At 36.0% G+C, this 12,343-nt stretch overlaps 1 protein-coding gene and 1 pseudogene across 1 annotated transcript; one reads left to right on the plus strand and one right to left on the minus strand.

The window, feature by feature from the left end:
• Positions 1-1,669: 1,669 nt before the first annotated feature.
• Positions 1,670-2,291, minus strand: LOC120123014 (annotated as a pseudogene).
• A 1,374-nt stretch (positions 2,292-3,665) lies between these two features.
• LOC120122983 (BAG family molecular chaperone regulator 2-like) lies at positions 3,666-4,484 on the plus strand. The gene is made up of 2 exons (XM_039142004.1): positions 3,666-4,017; positions 4,113-4,484. Exons 1-2 carry the CDS (start codon positions 3,741-3,743, stop codon positions 4,292-4,294), a joined length of 459 nt encoding a protein of 152 aa, XP_038997935.1. The 5' UTR covers positions 3,666-3,740; the 3' UTR covers positions 4,295-4,484.
• The last annotated feature ends 7,859 nt before the right edge of the window (positions 4,485-12,343 follow it).

Genomic DNA, 12,343 nt, shown 5'->3' on the forward strand with positions numbered 1-12,343 from the left:
AAAAAAATTAAAAAAAAAAGAATATAAAATGAAAGGATAAAATTGAAACAAAATTAAAGTTAAGGGACCTAATTAATGCTAAATACGTGTTGCAATAAAAAAAATAAAAATTAGAGGGGTTAAATTGCAAAAAATATAAATTAGAAACAAGGACTAAATCGAATTAATTGAAAATTCATAGGAAAAATTGCGGTAAGTGACCAAAATGAATTACACATCAAACCTTCAGGGACGACAGAAATAATTTAAAAATCTTGTAATTACACAAAGGTCTCCTATAAATAGTCGTTGAAACCCAAAATAATTATCATTTTCCTCATTTCTCACATTCAATATTATCTCCCTTCTCTCTAGCTCTCTCCCCTCCTTCCTAAACTGGTCGAAACCCGACTACCAGTCGGTGTCAAATTCGTCGTATGGACCATCGCTCCGGCCGACGTCGCCCGGTGGCCGGAGCACTCTATCCTAACTCGTTCGAAAGCCCTATCCACCCCCAATCTAACCTTACCGATCAAATCATCAAATAAGATCCCCTCGGCATAAATCTAAGTCGAAATTATTCAGTTTTACATTTTAGCTCCAGCGACCCTTCGATTCTTTGGAGGCCGTTTGCTTTCCTCGACGGCGACTCTTCCCTTGCAACCGATGATATCCTTGCTTTTCTACTTTGAACTATTTTTTTGCTTTGATTTTTACTTTGGGGTTTTGATATTTTTGGTGTATTTTGCTCGGGTTTATTCGATGTTGTTGTGGATTCTTCTGTTGTTATAGCTTGGGAATGATTTCCTTGTTATTTGCTGGTTTTTTATAGTATTTCTCTTGTATGCTTCTTGTCCTTTGCTTGGTCTCGTCGGAGCCTCGATTTTAGGTTGTTTTTAGTCCTAATCGGGAGGGGATTCGTGGGTTACTTGCTTCGATTTTTTCATGTATTGTTGGCCGGAGTTTTAGGGATGGTAGTCCCTATCTTCGGTCGGTTACTGTTCTGATTCCTTATTTAAGGGTTGAGAAATTCGGCCGGTGCTCGATATGTTCGAGCGTGTGACTCCACCCGCACTCCCGTGCGACGCCGTTGGCTGGATATAAAACCCTAATTTCAGGATTCTAGGATAGGTGAGGCCCACCTAATCCGAGTCTGTAGGGTCAGACTTACCCGATTGGGCTTCCTGATGGACTTTATTGTACCTAAAAAATTAAAATAAAAATAAGAATAAAAATAAATAAAAATGTATATATATTTCGAAAAAAAATATTTTTCAAAACCCAAACACGTTTTCTAAAATATATTATATATATTTTCCAAAAACATCTTAAAATTATATATTATACATATTTTCGAAAAATGATTTCAAAACTATATATTATATATATTTTTTCAAAAATGTTTTTTTAAAATCATATATTATATTTTTTAAAAATGTTTTCAAAATTATATATTATATATTTTTCTAAAATGTTTTCAAAATTATATATTATATAGATTTTTAAAAATATTTTCAAAATTATATATTATATATATTTTAAAAATGTTTTCAAAACTGTATATATTTTCGAACAATATTTTCAAAATTGTATACTATATATATATTTTCAAAAACGATTTTAAAACCATATATTATATATATATGTATATATATCCCCCCCCCCCCCCCGAAAAGGATCATTATTATGATTACCTGTTAGAATGAAGCAAAGCAGCAGGACCCAAATAAGATTCAGGATTCCACCAATAAATTGGACAGCTTGTACTGCAACAAGCACTCAAAATACACTCAATACATTCCATCCAACTTCGCTCTATCCTTTCTAGACTGCGGAATCTCTTTACCCGCCGTAGCCAGCGGATTCTTCCTCTTCAACCAAGGCTCAGTACTCTTATACTGATTATAAAAGTTGGTCATATCAACACCAAATCTTTTATCACAAACATATGTGGCAACGGCGTGATCGTCGTCTCCGACGCTCCAGAATCAATCTTGGTAAGACAAGCTAACCCGTTACAGCCGTTGATGTTCGTTGCACAAGAACAGCAGATTCCTTCACGGCAGGAGCAACGGAAAGTGAGCGTCGGATCCATCTCGTTCTTGATTTTGATTAGGGCATTGAGCACTATGGGTCCACATTCTTTTAAGTCGACTTTGAAGTCTTGTAGTTGGGGTTTCGAAGGGCTCTCTCATCTCCGGGTTCCATCGGTAAATTTGGAAGGTTTTCATGTTGGTACCGCCGCTAGCTTTCGGCTCCACCTTTTTCGCTTCCGCTTCACTGGCGTAGGGACGGTCCATCACAATCCTTGCCGCCGGAGCTGGTCACCATTGTTCAAGGAAAATGAAAAATGGAAAACGAAAAGCGCAGTGGCAGTTGAAAAAAAATAGTATTTATGAGATTTTATTATTTTATCTATTTATTAAATGACTGAAATGGGCTTTGAATATAAAGTGACAGCCGGGTGATAAAGAGGCGTACTTTGGGGAATTTTAGTTTTGGCATCTGCATTGCCGTGGATTGGGTGGACTTTTTAATATCGGTTTGATGACGTGGAGTAATATGGATCGTACGTTTTGTGTACACGTGGATTTGTCGTGGAGCATAATATAAAATCCCTTATATTTCATTTTTTTTTATATAGATCTCTCTATTATTGATGTTTTATTTTATTTAAAAAAGGAAATGTGATCGGAAACTAAAAGCTTACATTGTAATGAGTTTTTGCATGAATAAAATAAGGAAAACCAAAATTCAACCGCCGTCCATGTTTGCTACGTCTTTTCTCTTACAATACATGTGGGCTGTCATTATCAACTTCCATCAGAATTATAGGAGTATATGATGAGAATTGAAACTCACTCATAATGGACAATATTTAAATATGTAATTGCATTAATTTAATTAACAAGACAAAAAAAGAAAAATAATGACCCCTTTAATTTAGCAACACAATATATATATATATATATATATATATATGAGAGATAAAAATGGAATCCTTATCTCTTCTTCCCACATGGGTTGAGAGTTTGCAAACCATATAAAATAGCTAACCACCCATACATCAAAAAGTAAACCCTCAAGACATCTCAAAAGACAAGACCTACCTAGCGAAACTTAACCGTAAATAAACAAGTTATAAAGCCTAAGACAAGCTGGATTTGGTCTTTTTCTCTGCACATTGATATTCCATCATCTTTATATTGCGGTAGAAAAAATTGGATCAGATTAACCTTATAAATTCTCATATATTTTAGATATTTTTTTATAGTTTTTGTTGATAATTTATTTTAGTCCCCTTAAATTTTTAAAATTTACACATTAGCGTAAAAGTTTATGTTTGTTCATAGTTGTATCGAGCATAAATTAATATAAAATAATTTAAGTATCATTTAGATTAAAATTTAAATACATCTCCATTTATTTTGATCAATACTAACATTTATTGATACATATAAAATTTTATTTTAAATAAAGGGATCCCAATAGACCCATGAGAAATATTCCTAAAATCCATAAAATCGATGAGCAATATATACTTGGCCGCCGACCTATGTTTTGGATGATGTGTTGCGGGGTTGGCCCGCTAATCAGCAAGCGTGTTCCATAGGCACCCACCGCCCATGTGCTACCTTCATTCATCCGATTTGTCTTCTCTATTATATATAACCCCCTACACTTTCTCTTCTCATCTCTATACCTGCTTAAACTCTTTGATAAACACATCCATCTCAGCTGTTCAAACAACAAGAAGCAAAATGATGAAGTTTAAGTCTAAGAAGTTCTGCAGAGGCAGCTTCAAGTTTGGCAATGGAGATGGAGGAAACAACGTCAAAGGTGGTTATCAAAAGGGTGTCGTCGGAAACTGCAATAATAATAATAATTACAGTGAAATCAAATGGGAACTTAGGCCCGGTGGGATGCTCGTTCAGAGGAGAGAGTCCGGTTCGAGTGCCGGAGAAGGGACGATCGTCGTTAGAGTCTCGACCGTCTCCCAATGGCACGATATCTCCATCGAACCAACTTCCACTTTCGGTAAGTGTTTAATGCATAAAGTTTAATATCAATATCTGTAATCGAATTAGTATTTATGGATGGTATATTGATGGGAAATTTGGTTAAATTATCAGGGGAGTTGAAGATGATATTGTCATTGGTGACAAGTATGGAGCCAAGAGAGCAAAGGGTGTTATTCAAAGGGAAAGAAAGGGAAGATGATGAATACTTGCACATGGTTGGTGTTGGAGACAAAGACAAAGTGGTTTTACTACAAGATCCGGCCATTAAAGAGAAGAAGAGCTTCGTAGATTGAGATCAACAATCCCCACTACTTATCGCACCATTAGTGTATGATATTATTATAAACAACATTATTAATATTGAGTTGTACGCACTCGCCACCTAAAAAACCAAGTCTTAAAATGTGGTGAAGTGTTATATATTTCACTTTGATTAGTTTAGGGACTTGGTTGTATCCAAACTACGTAGTTTAATTTCAATGCCGATGCATGTCCTCCTCATTTTCAGGTTGTTTAATGTGTTTATAAAGTGTTACAGTTTTTCTTTTATTTGATAAAGTGGATTTAGTATTATAATATATATATATATATATATATATATATATAAAAGAATATAACATGAATCAAATGATCTCAGTTGTTGAAATGATTATTGTTATTCCTAGAGTTTTCGGGTTCAAGCACAACGTCTGTAGAAGTATTTGAATATTTATTATCAAATAGTTGAGAGTCTTTCAGACAAATATTATATTATAAACATAGACTAATAAAAAATTATATATCGAAATCAATAATTTGTAAAACTCAATACAATAATCATGAAATTACTATCGGTATAAATAATTAATAAAAAATTATATAAGGATAAAATATTGAAATGTATATTTTTAAGGAATAATTAGGAGCCGGCAATTGGGTTATATAATCGAGCGTAAACTACATATTAAATATTTAAACTATTATTTTTTGTTCTTTTTATTACTCAAACTTTATTTTTTTTAAATCTTACATAAAATTTAGTTTATGTCTCATTTTGATACCCGGTAATGGTAACGACGTGTACTAAAATAAAACCTAAACTAAATATTATGTATGATTTTGAAAATAAAATAAAATTTAGGTATTAAAACAGAACAAAACTAATACTTTAGATACTAAAGTGTAATTTATCCTTTAATCAAATGCTTAAGCCGAAAGTTAGGTCCCAGTGACAGGTATTACATTCTTCCTGTCTTAAATTAGGTAATATTTGTTTTTATCATATCTCTTAAATTATTGATTCAAACGTATTTTCCAAGCTTTATTTGTTTTTATCATATCTCTTAAATTATTGATTCAAACATATTTTCCAAGCTTTATTTGTTTTTTTAGTTGACTAAGTTAGTAGTCTATAAAGTTGTTTTCTTTAGTCATAATGGAGATTTAAGTTAAATTTTTTTTGGCAGTGAACTCTTTTTATTTTCAAAGTTGGTTGGTTTATTTTGTTAAAAAAATTGATAAATAATATTGAAATGGTCAGAACGAGACTATTAATAGAATAGTATTGTTGAAAAAGATTGTTTTTTTAATTTAATAACTAAAAAGTTATTTCTTGATATGACGTGTCATAAGTGAAGACATATTATAGTAGTTGTCTTTTAAAAATGTATCTGATAAAATATGTCACTGTCTCCATGACACACTTAATCAGTAGCAGAAAGCTTTAATGCAATGTACAGCACATGGATATAAAAACTCCATACTGTATGATGAATTGATGATTGCTGAAGTGCGAAGAAGTTTAAGGACGAGCGACAGACAAAAGGTAGATGAACGAGTGATACTGAGGTTCAAGGGGCAGGAGTTATTGATGATATAGTTTGATTCTGGACAACAAATGATACCCAACCTATTTCTGAGGCCTGCTAATGGTACGACGACGGGAAGGTGGATGAGTCATACAATTAGTCAGGGTTCAACTTAAAGGTGAAGAGATGACCATACGAGAGTTATAGGGTGATTTTACCCCACTGACACCGTTTGTTTTTATTTTTACTTTTCTAACACCGTTCGACCAATATTTTCAAAACTAGCACCCTTTCTGCTGAGTTGGCAAAGGCGCGTCCCCGGGGCGCGCTTTACCCGGTTTTTCGCTGAGTTGGATGCCACGTGTGAAAGGCGCGTCCCCGGGGACGCGCCTTTGCCAACTCAGCAGACACGTATTTTGTTTTATAATAAATAGTTTATTTTTATTATTATTATAAATTAATAATATATTATGTAAAATGTTTCGATTATATTATGTAAAATGTTTCGATTATAATGTAAAAATTATAACTAATAATATTAATATTATATTAAATAAATATTAAATATATTTATGTATTTAAAGTTAAAAAAAATTATTTAGGTGTACATACATTGACAAATTATATAAATGCAATAACATTAAATTATTAGAAATAAAACATTCATTTAAAAACTTTAATTACATAAGAGTTAACGGTTATATGATGATAACAGAGCTGGACATTTTTTTCTATTGTGCCCGATGTTTCTACAATGCCCACATCGTTTTTGTTCTGTTGACTTCTCCCGAATATCCATATCACAATGTATTCTAGTAGATTTTGGACGACCTGAGTCCCTCAATAGCAATGGATCTGGGACAATTGTAAGCCAAGTTTGAATCTCATTTGGGTCTCTTTCGTTTCCTATGGGCGGAAACTCAAATTCATATACCTTGAAAACTTGTGAAAGTTGGTATACGGGATCAACATAATTTTTGTAGTCCAAATGCGAATGTGAGCAAGCAGCAATGACATGAGAGCATGGATATTTGAGTGCTTGAAAGAAACCACAATCGCACCACCTCTCTTGCAGATTAACTCTGAAAGAGTTAGCTTCAATCCCTTGCAGCGGACGTGGCATTTCGGTTACACGAAACAATTCACGGGTGCGAGAAAAATTTGTAACTAACATCCCATTTGATGTAGCCATTTTTTTCTGTAAATCGGCTACTAGTCTTGGGTGGTAAATATGTCCGTTTTGCATCCAAGTAAGAGCTTGTCCACCGAGTTTTGCAAAGAGTTGACCCAAACGAAAATAAGTCGTTTTGACCAACGCCGTGACTGGTAAATGACGCGCCCCCTTTAAGGTTGAATTTATTGCTTCAGCCAAGTTTGTTGTCATATGACCATAGCGATACCCCCCGTCATATGCATTTGTCCACATTTCTTTGCTGATGTCCATAATGTACTCGCACCCTTTCTTATTTTTGCCAAACAGCTCTTGTAGCATCGACTCAAACCTTTGAGGTAAGAGTTCGTAACCTAAGTCATTAGGAATATGTAATAGTTAATATGAAGTATAAATAAGTAATAAGAAATTGATAGAAAAATTGGGAAAAAGTAACATACCCATCCGCACGACGAACTGACGTTCATCGTTCTTCTTGTATTTTCCGTAATAGTTTGCAGCAATATGACGGACACAATAACGATGTTGAACATGTGGAGGTCTATACATTGTACCCAAAGAGTCCATTGCTGCTTTTATCCCGCTCCTCGGTCTGAAATAATGCATACTCGTTCCCTGGTGACAACATGTAAACGTAAATTTTTAAGGAAAAAGCCCAAGACTCAGTGTCTTCTCCTTGAACGAGGGCAAACGCAACAGGAAGAATATTGCGGTTTCCATCTTGGACCACAGCCAATAATAAAACTTGCTTGTATTTCCCATACAAGAAAGTACCATCAATTTGGACAATTGGTTTACAGTACTTGACTGCATTAATACACTGAGGGTAAGTCCAAAAGACTCGGTAAAATTGGCAGCGATCGCGAACCATTCGATCATTCACGTAATGATGTTGAGTTTCGAACTCAACAATTGTCCCGGGATTAAGTCTTTGCACAACATGAAACCAACTGGGCAGCTCGTTGTAAGAGGAATCCCATTCGCCATGAAGTTTGCAAATGGCATTCTGTTTTGCCAACCACGCTTTTTTATATGAGACAATGTACCCATATTGGGACTGTATAGCAGAAATCAACACTGCAACAGCTATATGAGAGCTTTGCTTCACAATGGGCATGATTGCTTGACAAATAATGTTGGAGTCCAAGTTGGGATGATCCTGGTTTATACCTGTTGCACAACATGTATGAGGACCGTTGTATCTGGTTAGTTCCCATAAGTTGTTCTTCCTCTTCCTCTTTGATACACGGACCATCCATTGACATCCGTTGTGACGTTGGACGCAGTAGCAGACATATTTCTCCGTGTTAGATCGATCAACTCGGGACTGAACTGAGTTACGAATATTGTAACTCTTTATTGCCATCATTGCTTCCTCCTTCGATGCGAACTCCATTCCAATATGTAAATTACCGTCATTGACTGATGATTGAAGTCCATAGTTTCCAACATCAGGAAGATCTGGAAATTCAGGCTCATACATTGCATCATAATCAGCCTCATACATATGTGCAGGAAGTTCGGCTGGTGTTGTATTTATCGGAACGTCATCCTCGTCATCATCAGAATGTACGTTAAACTGTGGTGAGTCAGGTTCAACGAATAATCCCGTTTCAGCACCATCTGCACCTGGCTCCCGAAGAGGTTCTTCTGGTGGAGATGAGGGTTCCTCCGATAATACAATGTTGAGGTCAAATAAGTTCCCGCTTGCGTGTCCTCCCCTTGAACTTGAGGCCATTGTATCATGTGGGATGTGAATAGACTGTCGTCTCGTTGGCATTTCCATATGTAAGTCGAAAACATTGGCAGATGAATGTCTGCCCCTTGAAGTAGAAGAGATGTTGCCATATGGATTATTGGTGAAGCCACGTGGGTTGAGATCATAAGCAGTTGCAGATGAATGCCTTCCTATTGAACTTGATGGCATGGTATATGGCGTTGGATCCGCCATTAATGATGTGAAATCATTACAGATAAGTTGTGTCGGGCTATCAACTTGATCAGTTTGATATGCAATGCCAAAGTGAGAGGAATATGAGAGACCACGAGTTACACGAACCTCAATAAAAGTGGCATACATTTCAATAAGAGATTGTGAACTCCCCATATGAGCATCAACCATCATAGAAACATCATCATCGTTTGAAAGCTGAAATGATGTATACGTGAGCGGAAAAAGTTCAGTAGGAAATCTGTATTGAAGTGAAGATAGTCTTCTCTGGCCTGCTACACGAATCTTTAACGAAATTTTTGTGATTAACTCCTCAATTGTGATGTTTCTCTTCAAGGTTAAGGGGATATAATGATCTGACTCAAAAACAACCCCCTCTTCAGCTTCCTTAATTTCTCCATCATACAAAACAACAGCAGAAAGACGACTCATTTTCAGAGAATTTGAGAATTTAGAGTTTGGGAATTTGATAATTTGAAAGATTGTGAACTGAAGTTTGTTTTGAAAGTTTATAATACGTTGCATATAATAGTTTCTATAATCGGTTCACTATTCATGTGAAGGCGCGTTCCCGGGGGCGCGCCTTCCATTATTTCGTCAGAGAATATTATCATTGCCCTATTATGTCATTCATGTCCCTCGGGGACACTAGATATATCAGTACCTATTATTTCACTATTCACGTGAAGGCGCGTTCCCGGGGCGCGCCTTCCATTATTTCGTCAGAGAATATTATCATTGCCCTATTATGTCATTCATGTCCCTCGGGGACACTAGATATATCAGTACCTACTATTTCACTATTCACGTGAAGGCGCATTCCCGGGGGCGCGCCTTCCATTATTTCGTCAGAGAATATTATCATTGCCCTATTATGTCATTCATGTCCCTCGGGTCACTAGATATATCAGTACCTATTATTTCACTATTCACGTGAAGGCGCGTTCCCGGGGACGCGCCTTCCAGTATTTCGTCAGAGAATATTATCATTGCCCTATTATGTCACTCATGTCCCTCGGGGAATAACTTAAATTTAACTTCTTTTGAATGTTCAACAAGTTAAGAATAACTTAAATTAAAACGTTATGTGAAGTTTGAATAAATTAGATAAAATGTTATTGATAAATTGAATAAATGTGAAGTGATAAGTTGATTGTGACATTGAAATTGTATGGAATGAGCATTGAAATGTGACATTGAATAATTGCCAATTCACCCCCCTCTTGGTTGATTACGTCGATCGATGAACTCAACATAAGTTGATTTTAATGTATACGTTTAATATATATGTTAATGATAAATCATATGTATGGAGTCCTTTAATTTCAATTTAAGTATTGTGAACTATAATTGGAATATAACTTTTAATTTCGAATACAATTGGAATATTAAGTTGAAAATTAATGTTAAATTTCGAATACTATAATTTATATTTTAAATTTAAATTTGAATAATATTATTTTTATTTTTATTTTAAATTTCGAATAATATAATTTGTATTTTAAAAACATTTATCAAACATTTAATGTTAAATGTGAATAAAAAATAACATAAAAAAAATATGTATGTAACAACCATGAAACATTTAAATAACATAACCAAATTACATAAAATTCTGAAATTTAATTATTTAAATAACATTAAATATAACTGGATCACCGATGTCGTCGTCTCGAATGAGTTCCACATGGCGGTGGTTGCCTATTTCGTGGAGGATTTCTTCGTGGAACTTGTTCTTCAGTCTCCTCATCTTCACTATCATCATCAGCAGCATTTTCTTCATTTGGTGCAGATGACGCTGAAGGGGCTGAAGGGCCTGTATAAAATAACGACCCTGGAGGAGTGCTAGTACAATCCCACCGCTCCCCGGGAACTGTGGAAACTGTGGAAACATTGGCATCGATGTATGTGATCCAGATGAAGATTGAGGTGTCTGCGGAGAAGCACCACCAGCCAAATAAGATGCATATGAAGCATATGCTGGATCATTAAATAGTCGTATATGCACCTCCATATGGTATAAACCCTGCGGGCTAGGCATGTAACCTGGCGGGCTAGGCATGTAACCTGGCGGGCTAGGAATGTAACCCTGCGGGCTCGGAATGTAACCCTGCGGAGATGGCATATAAACTGGTGGGCTTGGTATATGAAGTGGAGGGCTGGGCATGTACCCCTGCGGCATCGACGAATAAGGATGTTGTGGTGGGACTGATGCAGAACCGGTAGCGCCTTCTCTCCGTCCACGCGTCGGGGACGATGATATTGAGACGGTTGACGTCTTTCTCGGCGCCTAGGTATGTTAACCCCTCGTGCTTCCGCCGAAAGTAGAAACGGCTTCCCATTTTCATTAAACCAGTCCATATAGTTATCCGTAACCATATGACCAGTTTCAGCGTAATATTGTCGAGGGGCCAACAGTGTATATCGGTTCTCCCAAAGCGCAATCCAATCTCTGTGTCTCACCACCCAGTTAACATCTTTCTTTCCCCGTCTATCTATGTTATGCACGTCGTCTAAATTTCTAGGAGCTCCAGGAATATATTGCGTACAACCATACTGACGGAGCACGCGATCAACTGGATGCCACTCAATAATAGCATAACATATAAGAGGTATAACCGATATCCATACCTCTAATGACCCTCTAAGGTGGGGTGGGATGCAAGCTTTCACTTCATCGCTCGCATAAGGTATCCACTGAAACTGAAATATAAATATACAATTCAAATAAATAAAATATTCTAATTATATCTAACATTTTAAATTAAAATATTAATAATTAAACAAATTTAAAACATACCTCAGACCCAGCTTTCGTATCAATAAGTAAACGAATTTCCTCTAAAACAGTAGGTATACTTTTATGGTCCTTTCTTTTCATCGACCACCTATGAAATATAATATAAACTAAATATCACCCTATTTAATTGAAAATATTTAAATCAAATTTAGTTCGAAAATTACCTCAACAATAAGGGGAATACGTATGGTTCATTCACGATCGGGCATAAGAAAGGCATGCGGAACCACGCCCATGATTGTAGAAGCAGAAGACATCCACCGATAGCAGTTTTCTTATAATTCGTCGCCCGACACATTTCTCTAAAGAGAAATGCCAAAACTGCAGCACCCCAACTATATCTTCCAGCTTCATCAAATCGATCAGATGCCGCAACCACATACAATGCACCTGGTTGCGAGATTTGTCGGGCATCAATATTCCTCCAATTATTCGTAGAATATATGCCCGAGCACATGCCTTTGCTTGATCCTCTGAAGCATTTTCATTTAAAACCTCAAAATTAGCTTTCAACCAAGATAAAGCTATTCTACCTCCATTAAACTCTGGCGGAGCAGCTCCAAGATAATCAATGCACATTGATTGCCAATCACCATCCGCCATACCACACATCATATTTCCGTCGACGGGAAG

This window comes from Hibiscus syriacus, unplaced genomic scaffold (assembly GCF_006381635.1).
Source record: "Hibiscus syriacus cultivar Baekdansim isolate YM2019G1 unplaced genomic scaffold, ASM638163v2 tig00110388_pilon, whole genome shotgun sequence".
Classification (NCBI taxonomy): domain Eukaryota; kingdom Viridiplantae; phylum Streptophyta; class Magnoliopsida; order Malvales; family Malvaceae; genus Hibiscus; species Hibiscus syriacus.